This window comes from Strigops habroptila, chromosome 7, assembly GCF_004027225.2.
Source record: "Strigops habroptila isolate Jane chromosome 7, bStrHab1.2.pri, whole genome shotgun sequence".
Taxonomy (NCBI): Eukaryota; Metazoa; Chordata; class Aves; order Psittaciformes; family Psittacidae; genus Strigops; species Strigops habroptila.
The window spans coordinates 49,779,140-49,796,474 of NC_044283.2; the positions used below are offsets into that span (position 1 = coordinate 49,779,140).

General features: G+C 37.7%; 1 protein-coding gene across 5 annotated transcripts in view; it reads left to right on the top strand.

Moving 5' to 3' along the window:
- The window catches only part of PDLIM5 (PDZ and LIM domain 5), a 124,114-nt gene that overhangs the window by 63,331 nt on the left and 43,448 nt on the right, over positions 1-17,335 (top strand). The window contains exons 4-9 of one of the 5 annotated variants that reach the window (XM_030491534.1): positions 5,041-5,083; positions 6,832-6,947; positions 11,599-11,616; positions 11,916-12,088; positions 13,435-13,471; positions 14,104-15,107. In XM_030491534.1, coding sequence (XP_030347394.1) covers positions 5,041-5,083; positions 6,832-6,947; positions 11,599-11,616; positions 11,916-12,088; positions 13,435-13,471; positions 14,104-14,197 — 481 coding nt within the window. In that variant the 3' untranslated portion in view covers positions 14,198-15,107. Of the gene's footprint in view, positions 1-5,040; positions 5,084-6,540; positions 6,948-11,598; positions 11,617-11,915; positions 12,089-13,434; positions 13,472-14,103; positions 15,108-17,335 lie in introns of those variants that run through there. The other 4 variants (XM_030491530.1, XM_030491532.1, XM_030491531.1 and 1 more) reach the window with 4 other exon arrangements.

Sequence of the window (17,335 nt, forward strand, 5' to 3'; positions counted from 1 at the left end):
ACAACTAATCCTTTGTGGGTAGGAATACCAAAGCAGAGGGCAGCTTGTTTCTCTCCTAAAATGTCAGAAATGTTTATTTTAACACATAATGGTGAAATCTTGAACCTTATTTAAATTTAAGAGGGGGGTGTAAGTTTGATTTGGCCAACTTTCAAATAGTCAGTGAAGCAAGAACATAATTTTTCTTGCTTTTACCTGATGTAGTGCTTTATTGTAATCTGGCGTGCTGGGGAGTGCGAGGATGTAAAGGTATTATACAGTGTATAACAACAGTATGTACAACAACAGTAAAATGCTGACACGCACATTAAATTGATTCTCCCTCTTTAAACTTACCGAGAATGTTGAAGGTGACTCATGAGCTAATATTCCCAGGCTAAATACAATGAAGGTGTTAAGTATTATCTCAAGGTACTATTCTGTCCAGAAATAAATACCGATATTCTCAGCATACTTCATTAAATATACCTCATCAAAGGGCATCAAGCCCAAAAGTTATAAGCTGGTTTAAGTGGTTCATCTGACTGAAGAGATCCTTTTCTGAGATTGCACATAGAAACGGAGCATCCACAGAAACTCTCTTCAATATTTTGTTAATACTGAGACAACTGTCTCTCATACTGTTTGCATTTGAATGTTTGAATTATCACAAGTTTACAGCATGTATTTTGAAGGACAAGGGGAGAAAAAATGTGTTTTTAGTGTAAGAATTAGTTTGCAGAATAGGACGTTTGTACCAAGACTCCTGGAGACGTATGGTATCAGAGATACCGTTAAGCATCCCATCGTCTCTCTCCTATATCACTGGTTTGAAGTTGCCATTCGCTCCCTTAAGTAGGCAGTCAGTGCTGATGTCTGCATTGTTTGATTGTAATTAACATTCCCATATTTGTCATAATTTGGTATGTTCAGCTAAATGAAAACTAACATGATGACCAGAGTATGGATTTGAATATATTGCTGTGTTTCTTAAGGCAAAAGAAAAAGTCATTTTTGCAGTGACTGCAACAGATTCCAGCTCTCATCAAGCAGTACTTAATAATAATCTTGCTACCTCTGCTTTGCCATGCATGGGCAGAGGTTTGCAGTCTCAAGGCCATAGGTGCTTGTCCTGGCAAGATTGCTGAAGTGCTGATTTACCGACTGGTGTTGCCTGAGGCAGTGTGTATGTTTCTATAAAACTGTGGGAAACATAGTCGTATGTTATATTAGTGTATGTAAGGCAATCATTTCTGGTGGTGCGTAAGTTGCAACAAGAAGCAAGCTTAAGAATGTTTTTGCTTTTCCGTTGTGAGCCAGAGCAAGGTTGGTAAGAAATGAATTATGTGTGTGACAGAGAAGGGACTTTGGGTCTAAGGAAAAAAAGAAATATTTGGATTGGGGTTTTTTCTGGGCTTTAAATTACATCTGCATTTGTTTTTGTTCAGATAACCCCTGGTGAAAGTCATGGCTTGTTATATATGTTAAACGTTTTCTGCTTGTCATCTTATTTCCAGGAGTTGGCTGATTTATGAAAAGCAAATTCATTTAGCTTTCTGCCCTGACAACTGACTGCTCTCTAGAAATAAACTGAAGCAAACCAACAGAACTGCAGGCTATAATGGCAAAATCGCTAAAAGATCAGGTTTTGGGAAGGAAGATCTAACCAGTGGATTTTCATGGGCATAGATTCTGCTGCCAAAGCTTCTATTTCGGCTGATCAGCTGGGAAAAAGGAGTTAGTTTTGAAAATGAGACATGGGGAAAAAGATTCCTTCTTTTCTTTCTTTCCAACATGAAGGATTCTGTGAAGGTCTTGCAGCTTTTTGTTATATCTTACACCAGACTTTGAGCAATACTTAAAGTTCTGTTGAATTTCTTGTGTACTTTTTTTACATGGGTAAAATACTTGGAATAAATAAATGGAGAATTTAAAGAATGAATAGTTTTTGCTGGGCATATTGCTTCCAGCAAAGAGCAGACTAATTCATTTTCCTAATAAGGCTGTGCTGGATGTTGGAATGTTTTGAATTGCATTAAATGTCATGAAAAGCATTCATTGGAGAGGAATGGCTTGTGGTATGTTTACAGAGCAAATTTGATCATGTTTGGTCGAAATTAACTGTTTACACAGGCTAAATATAGCGCTTTTTTTCCTCAAAAAAAGAATAAATGACTTTGATGTAGAAGCCTGTGCAAAAACTTTGTGCACTTTCATTTTCAGTATTAGGCTGTCAGTAAGTGTTGGCTGCTGCTTTTATTTTTGTCCATAATAATTCGTATGAAGCTTGAAACTGTAACCATTTGCCAAGGTCTTTTGTGTGAGTTGTTTATAATAAGCATTTATACTGAGCATTTAAGTCTTTGCTTTGTTTGTATGTGATTGAAAATATTGCATAAACTAATATACTGAACTGTTAGTTTTAAATCATTCAGAAAATATCCTGCTTTTTTAGTAAGTAGTAAAAGGGCAAGTGTGTCATCTTACTGTGAAAGCCTTTATCGTCAGTTATTATACATTCAATGTGACCAAGCCAGCATGAAATCCTAATATGTTTAATTGCTAGGTGGCAAGCAAAGTGCTAATAGCTAAGAAAATATGCAAGATTATGCAGTTTAATTTTTTTCTTCCCTTTTTTTTTTTTTTTGGTTGTTGTTATGCAATTCGATAGTATCTGTGAAAATCTTAAGGGAAATAGCCCTGAAGGAAGTATTTTCTTAAATGTCTGTTGGATGTGTTTTACTTTTCAGCTTGAAGTGAGCATTTCCTTTTGTACTATCTTGTCTAACCACCACGCATTTTTCACATTCAGAACTTGGTGGCTCAGTTTGCTGGGTGAGCGTTTTCTTTATACAATACAGGATAAATAATAGATTTCAGTCTGATTATGATCTGAAGTCAACAAGGCTAAGTTAAACTGTTTGAAGTATGTCTGAGACACACAAATTAATGTCCTTGTTTCAAGTATGTTTGGGGGAAATAAAGTAATGTTATGTTGTCTGACTCCAGTGTTAAAAGAACATTTGGAACATTTCAGTTACCAAGAATTTTTTTTTCCCCCCGCTCTTTTTCTCTTCTTTTCATGTGATGCTTTTGAAGATGAATTTTGAAGAGTATGTCTTTAGATCATCTGGACATAGTGGTTTGAAATATGTTTTGCTCAGTGCTGTATTGATGAATGCAGGGCAATTTAATCCATTGCAAACTCAAATTTGATTTTGTAAAAACAATGACAATATTTAAGTATGTTCCTTCTATGAGATGACAACTTAAAGGTCCTGCATTAAGCAAAGAGAATTTTTTTTCTCAAGCATGAAATATGGTCGTTGACTTGAATAATCAATGTCTTCCTACTTCTTGCTCTTAAATCAGCTTAATAAATATGCAAAATATTCCAAGTTATTTTATTAAAAAACATGTCTTGAAATATGGAGTGAGATGTGCATGTTTCCTTCTAACTCTTAAAAAGAAAATTTCCTTATGTATTGGCACTTTTTTCTTCTTCCTCTTGCTTTTGTTGCTGCATATTGACAACTCTGCAATTAGAAGTGATTAATGATGCACCCCAGTGCTTTGGAGGGCTGGAGGTCAGTCTTCTCATAGGCCGCACACCCTGTGGGAAAGGGGAGAACAGACCTGTTCCTCAGAGCAGACAAAACCCCTTCTGTGTTGGGAATTACTGTTGATGTGGGCATAATGTGTGTCAGCAGTGATGCACAAATGGTGAAGGCAAAGTGCAGAAGATGATCTTCTCATGTGCTGGATTTTTTCCTTTTTGTTTTTTCTATTCCTGCAAACATAGCATGTAGTTTATATGTATCTCCCTTTTTGTAAGTTAGCTACTGAACCTGCAACAGGATTGCTGTTGTTGAATCCAAGCTCTCCATATTTTCCTGGTAGAAATAGAAGAGTTGATTTATACAATGGAGGTGTTTTAAACTGTAGGCTCTGTTAGCTGCTCTCCAATTAAGCAAACCTTTTTGCCTCCCTGGCAAATTATCTTCTGGAAATGGGAATCCAGCTTTAGTTCTTCAAAAGCTTATTTAGAAGATTCATCAGAAATTATAGTTGTTCAGGCAGGATATGATTGCTGTTCTTGGATCATTAAGGATGCCATCTCTTCTGAGCAGCTACCAAATATGGCCAGAAATATTCTGAAATGTGGCAAGAAGCCACTTTTCTACCAAAACAGCATGAAAAGATTCAAATATATCAGCAGCAATATTTGCAGACAAAATGTTAGTGTGTCAGATTTTTTGCTGGTTGGTTGGTTTATTTTTTTATTTAATTTTGTGTATGTGTGTATTTTTGCATAGAAGTATATGCAAATCTGGAAAAAAACCCAAACCCTCAACTATCAAGTGAGATGCCTTTATCTGTAACATATTGCAAGTTCACTTCAGGTATAACAGTCTGTCAATTCTTTATCGTGTTAATCCTTTCCACTGTGATACTTCCTTTCCATCCCACCACCCCATAGTAGTTTCAATGCACCCATTGTTTGGAAGAAATTTTTTTGCTGTCTACTGTGGAGTTCAAGTGACATTAACCTTACCTTTGAAAACCAAAGACTGTGCAGTAAGTTTCTGTGTTATTTAACTTCCTAAGTCCTTCAGAAGGATTTTTGTTGGTTTTGCTCTAAAAGGAAGCTATCTGTTATAAGCCTGAATATAGGTTATGTGCTATTTAAAATGCAATTTATCTGACTAGAGCTTTTGAGTTACATGACATAGCATCTTATGAAAGGAAGGAAGACAATAAGCAAATTAGTCTTCTAACTGGTGATAGGGTATTATGAGCTTTCAAATAAAATATTACTTGATGGTAGATGGTAGAGTACCTAACACTGTATCTGGATAAATGAATCCAGTTTGGTTTTGCCTTTTCCTTGTGTTAACAACACTGTTGTAGGTTTAACTTGAAGTACTTCTGTTTCCTTTAGAGGAAACAAAATGTAATGTTCTATGTATATGTGATGACATGATGATTTGGAAGAGGGAAATGCTTAAACATTAAAGAGCTTTGGTTTTTACACTTATGTGTATGTTTTTTCTCTTCCAGAGTGTCATCTGTACAAAAACCCGATATTGTTCAGGTACCCAAGGTATGTACATCATCACAACCAAGAAATGTTGATTGTGGCATGTGGCACTGTTACCCATCTGTCAAACCCTGTTGTTGATAAGCAGTCCTTCAAATTTCCCTCTCAATGTAACGTGCTTGATTTCCCTGTCTTACATTAATAGCATTGCAGCATTTGAATCTTTGAGTGATCCCTGCCCACCCCCCAAAAAAGAAAAAAGAGAGAGTTAAGAGACCTGACAAATGATTATTAAAACAGAAAAAAAAGCTTAGTAAATATTTTCTTCCTTTTCTCGGAATGTTGTATAGAAAGATATTGCTCAAGTTTTTCCTTTATCCCTAAGGGAGAAACATTAGTAGGGTTTTTTTAGGTGGGTTTTTTATTTGGGTTTGGTTTTGGTTTTCATTTTTTTCTGGGGGGAGGGTGTTTGCATTTTTTTTTTTTTTTTTTTTTTTTTTTTTTTTTCTTTTTTGGGGTGGGTTTTTTTTTGTTGGGGTTTTTTTGTTTTTCGCTGGGGATTTTTTAATGGGCAGTGAAATCTTCCTTTGTATTCGGAAGAAGCTTATCTAAATATTAGAGTTTGAGAGAACAGTTCTCCTCACTTTCCTTAAAACCCTGGGGAATTAGTTGTTCTCAAGTGCTTCTAATGTTTTGTTCTCAAGCAAATCCCCCTTTTGGATAAGAAGGCTGTTTGCAAACCTGAAATTTCTTACAAATGGCCTGTACATGAAAATCCTCTCCAGTGGACATAAGTAATTTATAGTATATTACTGCTTTGCTGACTGTGATTTGAAAGGCCACAGTTTGGGAACTACCATGTTAAAACATAGCTCCCAGAGGAAAAAAAGTATTTCTTGTTTTGTATTTTTTTTTTTAATGTTTTGATCTGACAAGGGTATATGAAGATGTTGGGGCCCATTGGTGGAGTGCAACTGGAACAGCTCATTGAGTCTTGAAGCACTGACCACTTAATGAGTGAGCTCCAGGGCTCTGGTTCCACTCTGAAGGGCCGTATCAACAGATGAATACACACAGTGTATGTGTACACATACCCATGCTGTTTGTTTATGGGGAACATACATATCTCAAATTGGGTTTGAGAGGTGGAATGTGGATTTTATAAAAAGCCACTAATTTTTTCCACATGAGTTTACCCGGTGGGTTTTACAGTAGAGTAGTTCTTTAGTTTCTCTTGAATTTGATTTGCGGGGTGTCTGTTTTGGCTAAGATGAGAGGAGTTGTCATCATGGGATTGCATATGGATTGTGCATGCTTGGATCATTCCCTTTCCTTAAACGCATGGCTTGTTTTCTTCAATACACTTCATGGCTGCGGTCTCGGTAAAGCTTGCTTCTGTGCTTCTTGGTTTCACGCTAGGTGGGTTATCTCCTGTGAGAGCAATGAAAATCCCCGCTGAGGAATGTGCATGCGTTTGGCGTGGTTTTGTGTGTTTCTTTTTTGTTTTTCATCTCGCATAGGGAGAACCTACAGAAGTAGTTAAGCCTGTGCCCATTGCCTCTGCTGTTGCACCCAAAGTCACTGCCACGGTGAGCGTGGCTTACAATAAGACACCAAGGCCATTTGGAGCTGTAACCTCTTCCAAAGTCACTTCCATCCCATCACCATCCTCCGCCTTCACCCCGGCCCAGGCGGCTGCTGCCCCAGCCCCGTTCGCTGTGCCCGGACTGCATGTTAACGCCAAGCCTAATGCTGAGCAGCGGTCACCGGTGCTGAGCGCTGCTAAACCTGCAGTTAATGTCCCACGGCAGCCCGCCGCGCACAATGCCGGCCTGAGCGCCTCTGCCGGCGACGGCACCCAGGATGTAGCCGAGGGGTCACGACGAGGATTCAGAGAAAACCAGGGGGAGAGTAAACAGCAAAATGGGTAGGTGGGATTTTTTTTTTTGCTGTGAGGGTCTTTCCTCACAGGAAAAAAGCTGGGCTTGTTTAAGGGCTAAGTAAAACACAGCTTGGAGGAGTCACTTCGTCCTCAGAAGTGAATCTCTGAGGGAAGGACTCATGTTCTAAAAGGGATGCTTTGAGGGGTCAAGGTGATGATTTTTCTCAGGAGTGACATACCAGTTTATGAAGTGTCACGCCTAAATTGAATCAGGACCACAAAATGCTTTACACAATGAGTTGTGTCATGATGTGTTCTGGACCTTATAACAAGCCCGGTATTAATTTAGATGTCTGTGTCTCAGTGTGCATTTCGACTCTTGATACAGTGACTGAAAGCAGCAGGCACTCAAAAATGCAAGAGTGGTCTGTCAGTGGGTGCTGTGATGGCTGGGAACGAGATGCTCTGAAAGACCCAGCAGGACCAGTGGAGAGAGGTCCCAGAAGGGAGGCAAAGGGACAGATGTCACATTACTTCTCGGCACACACATGCAAGAATACATGAGAAATTTTAAGGTGCATTCAAGGAAGCCAGCAGGGTTAGGCAGATTTTTTTGTATCATTATAGTATCTCAGCTTTTAGAGTATCTCAACATTTTTAAATGTTGCCTTTATCCTAAAAAAGAAATACAGTTTTAAAATTTGAGTAACTTTCATATTCAAATAAATTGTTAAAGGGATAGTGGAAACCTAACATTTAGGGGACTGTAAGGCTGCATAAAAGGCTTACACTGTATACTGTGTAGCATCTAGACTAATAAACAAAGATTAGCAAATTAAACTGAGCCCAGCAGCAATCCTGGGCACTCAGACGTGCAGTGCCACCCTGTTTCCAGCATCATGCTTTTGGCAGGGGCCACCTTGGGCTCTCCCAGAAATTCTTGGGCAGGGCTTGGGAGCTGTAGTGCCTTAGGGACTGGTTCCCAGTGGCTGCTGTGCTGTGGGGAGGGGAGGAGGCTGGGCAGGAGTGGTCCCATGCTAGCTGGCCTCTGTGCCCAGCAGCAGTGTCCAGAGGATTGAATTAAGTAATAAAAGGGGCTGGAGGGGAACTATAGGTTTCTCTTCGATCTTAAGAACATAAAACCTGGGCTTAAAACCTAAAAGCTGTGGTTACTGTTTCCCATCCCTCGAAGGAAAGGGGTTGTAGGAATAGGCCTAGTGCCTCTCATCTGATATTCTCTCGGTATGTAAAGTATATGAAGAATACCTACAGAAAGGTAAACATCCACATCAACTGAAATACAGCATAAATTGCAGTTTCAGTTGAGCGTCTCATGGGAGGGGAAACTTCTTAAGGTACCTATTCCCTTTATATTGCAGTACGAATGTTTTCCGTATGTGGACTTGTATAATGCAGTCCGTATGCATTTTATATCACACTGTTGTTATGGTAACTTCCAGCCCTTTCTTAAACAGCTGATGGCAAGAGCCCACACTGCATGAAAGTGGGATGAAATTGGGAAAACCCAAGGACTTGCTTCATGCTGGTTGACTTGTTGCATACACTTTGGCAAACCATCTCTTATCCTTCCAGGAATGTTGTTTTAGCCAATAACTGTGTGAGGAGTATTTAAAAGCAGTAATTAGTACTGAAAAAGAGGAACAATAGCAATAAAACTAAGTCTCCTGGAGGGAAATGCAGGAAGTGTAGAGTAAGCACTTGACAATCAAGACTGGATGACTGAGTGAGCACTGTTTTGTGCTCTATCTTATGGTTATGAGATGAATAATACCAACTGAAGAGTATCACAGCTGACAGGTGAAGAAATCCCTGTTTTGCTGCCAACCTTCCAGATCTAGTTTGGGAAAGCTTGAAAGTGTTCAGAACTGTAAAAACCTACTTTACTTTGCCATCTTTCTTGCAATAGTGTATTTGGGCTGTCAAACTATCTTGTAGTTGAAGGCAGAAAACAAAACCAAGCAAACAAAAACTGCTGAAGTTATTATATTGGTCTGCCACTACACTACTTAGTTTTACTTGAAAAAATCACATTTTTACAATGATGTCTATCTCCCTCTCCATTTAAAATGGAATCAATGACATTTTGTGAAATATCAGAAACATTGAAGTTTGGAATAATTGAGCAGTCTGAAATAAATTCCATTTTGCTTCTGTGTATGATATTATTCATTTTCTCAAAAGAAAAAAAGGTGTGGGGGGGCAGTTTGTAGCTTGTTCATAGCTCTGCTGAGCAAATGCAGTTCTTCTGACATGCACCTTGTACTCAGAATGTCCTCTCCTTCTGGCTCCCCTCAACCCATATTCAGGATATAAACCATTTGCCTTCACTTCAGGATGAGGAAGGAAGTTTTGTTTCCGTTTAGTCATGGCTTAGAAAGAAAGCAATTTCTAGGCTGTGTGCAAGTATGCTTTATTCAAGACCTTCTTGCCAGCTCTTGCATGAAAACGTGCCTGCTGCTTAAAACAGGTAACAGGTTGACAGATTTTACTCAATTTAAGCTCAGCTGGGCTAATTTTTTCCCTTGTAGGCTCTCTTGATGATTTTAAGTTTGAATTACATGATATATGGCTTTACCAGAGCTTGGATTTGGAAACTCCTGTAATATTTCAAGAAACAAAGAATGTATTAACATATCAAATACTTTTTTTTTTTTTTTTTTTTTTTTCTCCTTCCCCTTGCAGATAACAACAATGATAAAGTTAGTATCAACAGCACTCGAGTTGAATTATGGTCATTTTTCCTGTTGGTATAACCAGCATGGATTGTTGTTCTGAAAAATTATAACTCTTAAGGTTTTATGTTTACATTTTGCGCAACAGCTTCAGCTCTTCGTAACTTCTTAGCGCGGTAAATGGTTTTGTCTGCATTGGACATAATGTGATCTTGCTTTTCTCAGTGTGTTACATTTTGCAGCTTTTGAAAAATTATTATTATTTTTATTATTTTTGTGTGGTGTTTGTGTATTGATAATTTCTTGGTGCAGTTACGGCTAATTGGTGTTGGTAATACAATTAGTTAATGATGAAGTACCCTATAAAAACAACAGTGGTGTGAGGACTATGGAATGAAAGGATACTGAATTTATACGACAAAAATAAGAGTAACATCCGTATACATCCAGATGTGATTTGTACATATTAGGGATCGTAAATAAGATTGAGGTTTTGCTGGCTTGTCTTTTCTCCTCTTGCCTGAAGGCTGAGTTAAGGCAGAGCCATGTCTCATTGAGTTTTTTCCTTTGTCTCTGGCACCACCTTGTGGCGTCAATGAGTCATTACTAGTAGACGGAGCCTTAAAAAAGGGACCAGTAGGATCCACAAAAAGTCAGCGGGCTATTTCGTTTATAATCGTACTTTCAGAAAATGTGAAAGACTACTTATTTCTCTGTGGCATTTGCTAGAATGCAATCAACTGCGTGTAAATAATTACATTTCCATGTAGTTCCACACCTTTAATTACTGCTTTAATGTTCAGATTTTGTTTTTGCAATTAAATGCTTTTTAATAATGTTTGATGCTTTACTTCATCTTTCTCTGTACTTCTTGTACTCCATCCTGGAAATACCACTGTCCTTCTTTCTATACCTCTCTCTCTTTTAGTAACTTTGATATATGCATACTTCCCTAATACTGTGTGTCAATAAATTAAATCTTTCGATACAATTTTGTGTGATACCTTTCACATTGGTCTTTCATATATTAAGTATTCTTTTAAGCTGAAGTATTTCCTAATGCATTCCATTGAGTGGGCCTAATTCTTACTTGCTGACGATTAATAATTTACATCATTCTCATTCGTATTTTCCATCTTTCTTCACCATAAATACTTTGGATATTAAGAGTGGGGAAGCAGTGGCAAAAATGCAGGCAACTTTTTAGGTTTTGTTGGGGTTTTTTAAAATTATTATGCCTAAGGAGCTAGTTTTGCACAATTAACCTCATGTAAAATATGTAAAAGTAGATGTACATTTAAAGAGTCTTGAAGATTAATGCTTTGGAATAACAAATGTAGTGTTTAGGAGTAATATATATGTAGTATGGATCTTATGTTCTCTTTTCCTAAATTGATCAGTGCTATTATATGTTCTTTATATTAGTTACTGAAAATAAAGCTTTAAAATCCTGTTTTCTTGCAAGTGTGCTAGTGCAGGGGTTGTTATTAGCATGTAGGTTACTGTGGGAAAAATTTCCAGATGAAACATCACCCCGCTTTTTTGACTTTCAAAGAGGGTATTGAGCATTAGTATCTCCACATTACGCTCCAGAACATCGCTGCCTACTCTTTTAAATGGCCTGGGCCTGATCCAGGCTTTGCCAAGTACAAAAGAGTTGAACACAGCTAGTGCTTTGCCTTTTGTGAGCTAAGGGGAGAATTTGTTGAGGAGCACCTGATCTGAACTAAGTAGACTACCCTGCTTTACCAAAAGAAATTCCCCTCTTATCCTGGTGAGGAAACGGATGCAAGTTTAAGTATGGGAATTCTGTGCTGCGGCTTTGGTAGTAGAATATCACTAATAATTGGACTTCAGTGTCCTTTCCCGCAAAACTAATTCAATAGAATAATTAGCTGCTCTTCTGTTTCAACTTTCTGACTTTATTTCTTGTTTTCTTTTTCTCCTTTTCCTGTTTATGCTGGGAAATCTTTCTCTTGCTGTCTTACTCTATCATCTCCAAGGAAAACCCCACCCAAACGGTAAACATTTAAACATGTAAAGTCTTGATAATACTATCTTTTACTGTTCAAATGTTCTGGCAGTGAAACAAGGAAAAATATTTCAGTCAGGTTAGAGTAACTGTAAAGCTATGTTTGGTTCAGAGAACTGAATCTGTGTTCAGGTATGCCTGTAAGAGCTCACTGCAGCATATCTGCATCCAAACACAGAAGCTGCCTTTTAATGCTGTGAGAAGTCACAGTTCTGCCTGTGTCTTTGTAGCTACACCAACCCAGCTCTGAAGCTGTTCACTCATTGCTCTCTCCTCTCCTTGCCACAGCCCCCCGCGGAAGCACATTGTGGATACCTACACAGAGTTTTACCACACACCCACCCACAGCGATGCCAGCAAGAAGCGACTGATTGAAGACACCGAAGACTGGCATCCCCGGACAGGCACCACTCAGTCCCGTTCTTTCCGCATCCTTGCCCAAATCACTGGCACTGATCATAGTGAGTAGTTTGGTGTAAACCAAGTAAAATTAATGGCCTTGGACAGAGAGGTGTTTTTAACAGCTGGGGTGGGAATAAGTGGTAAAAGGATTCAGTCACAGTTCTACCATATTCCCTCTTGGATAATAAATTCAGTAGGCAGAATTTTGGTGAGCTCTTTAAAAGAAAAATATTTGAGAAGACTATCATAGAAAAAATATTTTTGTAAAACTACAAAAACTAGGTCAGAACATATACATTACTGGATATTATTCCTGATTGAGTTCAAGATTAATACATTCTATATAAATCTTAATATTTATGTTTCTACACCTAAAGATGTTAGCAGATATATATTTCTTGTTTCTTTCCCCTCCTGTATCACCAAAACAGTAACTTGAACAGTAATTTGAATTCCTGTTCAAATTTAATATTTCAGAAAAGGTGTTTTCAGGCACATAGAAAATCTCTGACAGTGGTACCAAAGGTGTGTGATCTGCAGTGCTTTAGCCAAACAGAAGCATAAATCCATAGTTCCTCAGTTTTTTTCCCAGGTTATGTTTTCATCCTCTACTTATGCTGTGGTTTGATTACATGTACTGGGGACTGGAACTAATGATTCATTCCCAGTCATATAATTTTATGGTAAAATTTCAATTTCATATTATGCTGTCAGTTACAATTCATTAGCTGAGATCTGTAATGTTGTGTAAAAGCCATCAGAAGTACCATCAAGAGATTTGAGCTCAGTCATGTTCAGACTGAGGCAGCTCATATAGAGGTGATTATTTCATTCTGCTTTTCACAGCTAGTGTTACAATAAAGAAGGCAGTTAGGAAATTGGACCGCTTCCCCGGGGGCAGGTTTGGTTAAATTGACTACTGATTCTCTGGCAGAATTACTCTAGAAGCCAATGATAACCTCTTCCCAAATAAGGATTATTATCCATGTGTGATAAGTATTCTGAACTTCGACAGTTACCTTGATGGGTCACAGCCTGGCTGTAAACAGATACTTGGATTATCACCTGTTATAAATGCACTGGCTGTTCGTTCAAAAGAAATGCCTTCCAACTTCCATTCATCTTCCCCTTCTCAACGCGCCTTTCTGAATGCCAACATGGGGAGTGCGCCAAGGGAAAGGGCAGAGACCAGGAGAGCCACCTTTCAGCAATCCTGCTGGCAAAGGGGCTCTTGAAGTTTATAGACATAGCTCATTTCCATTGGGATGTATTTAGAATCGAGGAGTCCTAACAAGCCTTTAGTAACTTCCTGTTGTGAATGCATTGGCACAGGGGGGGATAGCAGTGTATGGTGGTACGATGCCTTTAGTGCCTTAGAAAATAAAAACTTTCTGCTTTCTTGCAGTGAAGGAACCGGAACATGAAGCTTCAAAGAAGACTAAGTGAGTTGATGTTTTACGTTTTTATTACTTTAATACTTTGCACGTCTTAATTCTTAACTGATAGTGTTTGGTGCATTTGTGTGACATTTGGTGTTTTTAAAGTGTTGCTGCTATTTTTTGCCTTTTACTTCAGCATGTAAAACTCAAGATCTTTTTCCATGTAGACCGACCTTTTAAAAATCTGTTGCTGCAGTCCAGTATTGTTTGTGCAGGAGTTTGATATTTTCCATACACTTGGACTGATTTGGTTTTCTGTACAAGATCAGCTTGTCGGTTGTGTTTTCCTTTTCCTAAATCTAACCAGGCATTTTTTGATTTGCCAGTGTGGATCAGATTGCGAGGCATAGCTGGAAAGTATTATTGTTCTGGACTGCAAATGAGGGTCAGCTGTCTCCTTGCTTTGCAGTAAGCGTTGTTCAAAATGAGGATCAACCAGTGGCTAAATCTAATGCTTCTTGCAGTGAGTGGGAGTTTTTCTGCTGACTTTGCCTAACACTGGATCCAGGTTTTTGACAGAGGGGAAGGCAATGTGCAGATAGGAGTAGTGCATGGAGATTGCATGCTCACTTGTGAAACTGCTGAAGACATTCTTTCTTTCTTTCTTATTGTTCTTCTATCACTTCTTTTCACAGGGAAAAGGTTCCTATCCACGTCTTTAGTCCCAAATATACAAAATTACGTGACTGGCACCATGAAGTCTCAGCACGTGTTCTTAATGTCCAGTGATTTTACCCAAGTTGCAAAAGCATAACACAAATACTTCCTTCTTTCCTTCTTTTCCATCTGCTTTGCAAAAAAGAAAAAAAAAAAAAAGAAAAAGAAAATTTATTTCACTAGCCTTACTGCGAGAGAAATTCTATCCTTTTCTATACTTTTCTAACACTTTCCTACTGATGTGTAAAAAATGAGATGAAAATGTTCTTGTGCTAATCACTAGTTGACAAAAAAATCGAATTTAAAACAGAACAACTTGGCTGCCTCAATCTCCTAGTGTGGGGGAGCAGGTGGCTGTAGCAGTTCTTTCACTGCCTCAAAGGAGTAATTTGCATTGCTGAGTTTGAGTTACTGTAGGTTGTTAGGAAGAACATTATGAACAGAAGAATAAGAAATTATATTACTTTGATTTTGAGTGTGGGGGAAGAAGACGAAGAGAGACTGTATGCACTTATTTCAAGCTACCAGGATAATTATCTTGAATTTCACTAGATTTTCAGCAGGTCAATTTTAGAGTGGTTGTAAATGTTTTACCAAGTACAACAAGAAGACAGACTGCTTTTAAGCAAATAACAAATAAATTAAAAAAAAAAAAATCCCATGTTGCAAATCGAAGTGCAAGCTCGGTATAAGGATTCTGCTGCTTAGACTAATAATATGTTCATATTGTGGAAAACTTAGAAAAAATTAAGCAGAATGTTGCTGTGTACCTGTAAAAGCTTCAAAACATCCTCTAACAAGAACAAGATAAGATGGTAGTATTTATTTATTACAGTGTGAAGCTCATAGGCTTTTTTTGTTTATAAAAGCTTCATGGCCCTATGGTTCTCCTGTAAAATAATGTATTATAGTAGCTACACATTCATTAATTTATGCTTTCTGAAGCTTGAAGAGTATTTTAATAAAAGTTGCTTTTATCTTAGCTCTGTCTGGTTTTTCTTCTGAGTCTCTCTGACTCCTTGAATATTCCTCTCATGCACGGAGCTGTAATTTCATTGCATCATCACAGATTATGTTATTAAGAGAAACAATTAAATCCCTGCTGCATAGTAGAAACAACCTGAACTGTAAAAAAATTACCACAGTAGTTGAATGGGATATGTGTGTTGTCAAAATGGACACAACATTTGTATATATCAATAAAATAAAGGACCTTTGGGTGGTTACAGGACTAAGAATTTTACTAAGTAAAACTGACTGTTGTCTTTTGCAATGCTTATTGAATCAGAGAAGTTTCAAAGCTCAAAAATCAATCATAAAGCTCATATAAAAGCCGAGTCTTTCCTAATTGCTTAATAAGAACCACTGCAATGGCATGTAGTTTGTGCAGCTGACCTACACGCTTTTCTGATAGCATTGATCCTGTGAACAAACTGATGTCCACTGCAAATGCTTGTGCAGACTTGTGGGGGTAGGCTTTTTTATTGCACAAAGTGAAATAGGAGACCCTTGGAAGCATTTTAAGCCTGTGTTTCCTTTTCAGATGTTTGTACTCCTATACAGTACAGCAGCAGCTTATGGTATTTGTCATTTTATCTTTAGGAAAAGCCAAACAGAAAATGGAGACTTCAGGTAATAGCCAAGTTATCTGACACTAACAGTCACTGATGTGGATGCCTAACACTGCACAGCATAAAGTACAATTAGATTTGCACTGGTAATGATGGACCAATGCATATCACATCTTGCACACATTTGGATTAACTACTTAGGGACAGTAGGGGAAAATATTAATGTCAATAATTTCACTCTTTTAATGAGAACTGCCAATCAGTTTGATATCCCCCCCCACTTATTAGTGAGAACTGTCACTAAACCCAACTGTGTTTCTGAGTGCACGTACACTGCAATATAATCACTTGATAGAATACTGCTTATTAAGGTAGGAATGTGAAATAGTGTATTAAAATAGTTTTGCTGGGTTTAAACTATTTTTTATGAATGGAACGGAAGATGGGAGTTTCAGAGGACATCAGTGCAATGAAAACTATGAAAGATTGTTGCTTAGACTCTCCCTAAAGTTTTCTTCATAAGGGTAGAATGATTTGGCTTTCGAGTATTTTTATGTTTTGGAGATGTCCCCAGGTAATGAGAAACGTCTTCACGTTGTTATTTAACTTACCATTATGTCTGTCTATCTTACCAGCTCTTATCCCTTTGAAGGGTCAATCGCTTTAGTGAGAAATAGAACAAAATGCCTCTAAATAATCTGAAGTATAGAAGCCTCTGTTTGGATAAAAATTAAATACTCAATAGCTAGGCTTTATGACTATATGAATAGTGTGAGAAAGGTGGGCAAAATTATGTTTCCTGTAAATTCATAATAAAAGCTTACTAGTTCCAAAAATGTTTTATGAACGTGTGAAATGAATTTAATTTACTGCTTTAAAGATGTCATTTCTTCTTCTAATATCTCCATTGTACAACACTTGTTGATGTTAAATTTTGGTCTTTGTTACTTTGTTTCCAAAGCAATGGAATGCTTTTCCATTTGTACGTGGATAACTTGCCCGATTCCCAGCATACGTCTGATTTTTGGAAAAAAAAATTCTGAGAGGTTTTGATACAAATGAATAAGCTTAAATCTAAGACATCACCTAGAAGGATGAATATGACAAACAACAACATAGAAACTTCTCTTCCATCAGTAATCTAGAGACAAATACCCCAATTTAATAATATTTAACACTTTGTGTGGATAAACCAGATTTTTCTTTTCAGCAGCTGGAAGGACAGGAAATAGGAATAGGAAGTCCTCACTGAAATGTGTAAATTACAATTCTTAAACCAGTTACTCAAAGCTTAGAAAGGCAAAGTCTAGCCTTTGTGTAAAGTTTACTTATGTGTTTTAGTAACTGGCTAGTTCTAAGGCATACTTGGAAATAGGGTGCTGCAGAATTCACTTTTAACCATTTCCTTAAGTGGTACAGATTTGGGTTTGGCATTGAATTGTAGGGTCAGTTCATTGTCCTGAGTGAAAATGTGTCTGGATTTTCCAGATTTGTAGTTTATTTAATCCATAGCCACTGGAAAATACTTGTCCCACTCTTGTTCAGTCCTGAAACAACCTGTCATAAATGATGTATTTACTTTCTTTTTTTTCTCCCCATGTCATAAAAATCTATAAAGCATACCTGCAGATCTACCTAA